Source organism: Sphaeroforma arctica, assembly GCF_001186125.1.
Source record: "Sphaeroforma arctica JP610 unplaced genomic scaffold supercont1.5705, whole genome shotgun sequence".
NCBI lineage: Eukaryota > Ichthyosporea > Ichthyophonida > Sphaeroforma > Sphaeroforma arctica.
Window position 1 is genome coordinate 1 of NW_014034853.1, and position 1,875 is coordinate 1,875.

At 47.5% G+C, this 1,875-nt stretch overlaps 1 protein-coding gene across 1 annotated transcript; it reads left to right on the forward strand.

The window, feature by feature from the left end:
• Positions 1-345: 345 nt before the first annotated feature.
• SARC_15163 (tRNA(Ile)-lysidine synthetase) lies at positions 346-1,565 on the forward strand (the record flags this gene model as incomplete). The annotated part of the gene is made up of 3 exons (XM_014290711.1): positions 346-526; positions 899-1,068; positions 1,440-1,565. Coding segments are annotated over 3 exons (477 nt in total), but the record flags the coding sequence as incomplete, so codon positions are not given.
• Positions 1,566-1,875: the final 310 nt, after the last annotated feature.

Here is a 1,875-nt window from a genome sequence, read left to right on the forward strand (position 1 = left end):
TGGGTGGGATTTAATCAGTTAGTTAGTGAGTGAGTGAGTGAGTGAGTGAGTGAGTGTGTGTAATTTTGTGTGTGTGGTTGTGTGTGTGTATGATTTTCTAGCATCGAAATATTTGCCCAGGCTTCATGAGAATAGGGATGGATGTGAAGTTGTCTTTATATTGCGGTCGCTCTTGAAATGTGATCAGACCCTCTAGTAAATCACAATCTTTGACAAAGTGTAACATCCAATGCATGCGATGTAGATCCGGTGTAATCAAGCGCATTTCATAGGGCATTGTTATAGCATTGTACAATTTGCGCCTCTATTCAAGAACTTGTAAGTACATTCACCAAAACTCACAACATGCCCAATGGTGTGCACTCTGCTCCAGTCGTAGCTATCAGTGGAGGCTCCGACAGTCTTTGCCTGGCGGTCCTTGCGAAGCAGTACTTCACCCATGTTTCCGCTGTCACGGTGGATCACAAGCTTCGGCCTGAGAGTGCCCTGGAATCTTTGGAAGTGGGGCGCATCTTGTCCTCAATAGGTCTGTGTGCTGATGATTATATGTTAGTTTTGCTCAAGTAGCTGTCTCGTCCATTCGTGTCGATCTCTGACTGTATGCCACCGATGCATATAGTGATCCCATCCGCGAGTACTGATCCTGTTACGGACGGCAGAACGTACATACAAATCTCAGTGCAGCACAGATATGAATATCCAAACACAATGAAAGATGCACAACTCCGGGCCTGTGGCGAGGGGTTTTGAATCTGTTCTCTATTTGTGTCACACATCACACAGCGGTTCACAACACAATTACGAAGTGTCTATGGAGGACTCATAGGCCACGATAAGACCGCCAACGTAACACGCTCATGTTTCATCTTTCATGACCCAATGCGCTTTGCATCCGCAGAGTTGCCCCACTCCATATTGACGATCGACTGGAGTGAGTCACAGAAGGGGTCTGAGCCAGTAACCAATGTGCAGCAAGCGGCGCGGGTGGAACGGTACCGCTTACTAGCTGAACACTGTCGGAGTGTTGGGGATGCTACTCTGCTGACAGGTCACAACATCAACGACCAGGTGAGCCGCTGCTGATGTGAGGGTGCAGGGGGTGTGTCATTTGAGGTGATTGATTGGTATCCATTGCCGGAGTATATGGAACGTAATGTTCGGTACCTCCCCATCGGGGGTGTGTACACTGCACAACGCCTTTTTCTGACGTCGGCTTTTGTTTAGGAGTCACCATTGGAGCGGTTTACCTTAGTCCTTCCTATCAATGTTCTGTTGAGTGCATATCCTACGTACGCAAGTCCGTCGAATAGAGAGATAGGGGCCTTTTGATACGGGTGTGATAGCGTTCGACAGTCACGGTATTAAATAAACACCGGCAGCTATACATCACTGCAGTACGCACAGCACTGATAAACCGATTGTCCTGTTGTTTGTCTTAGGCCGAGACGGTCGTGACCAGGGTACTAAAAGATAGTGGCGTGGATGGCTTAGCTGGGATAGCCGCGGAGGTGCACTTGCAGAATCCAGGGCTTCATATAGCGAGACCGGTTTTGTCCTTCGATAAGGTATGAGCATATACTCGAAGTCATTCATGTACTGTTCGTTCTGTAGTTCCGAACTTCTATTGTCCGAGGGTGCTTGATCCTGGGCGCTCTATGGTTTAGTTGTGCTTGTGTATAGTACTTGCTGCGCTGCCGATTTCGATTGCACAGCAGGTTATCCTATGCTCGGCAAGGCATGCTCATATCATACGATATAGCGCTATTCAGCCGTACATGTACCCACGAAATTGTCCCAAATAAGGAATCCTAGCGGGTAAAACTACTACCTGCTGCGGTTACTTGGCTGTCTTTGATATATATATATATATATATA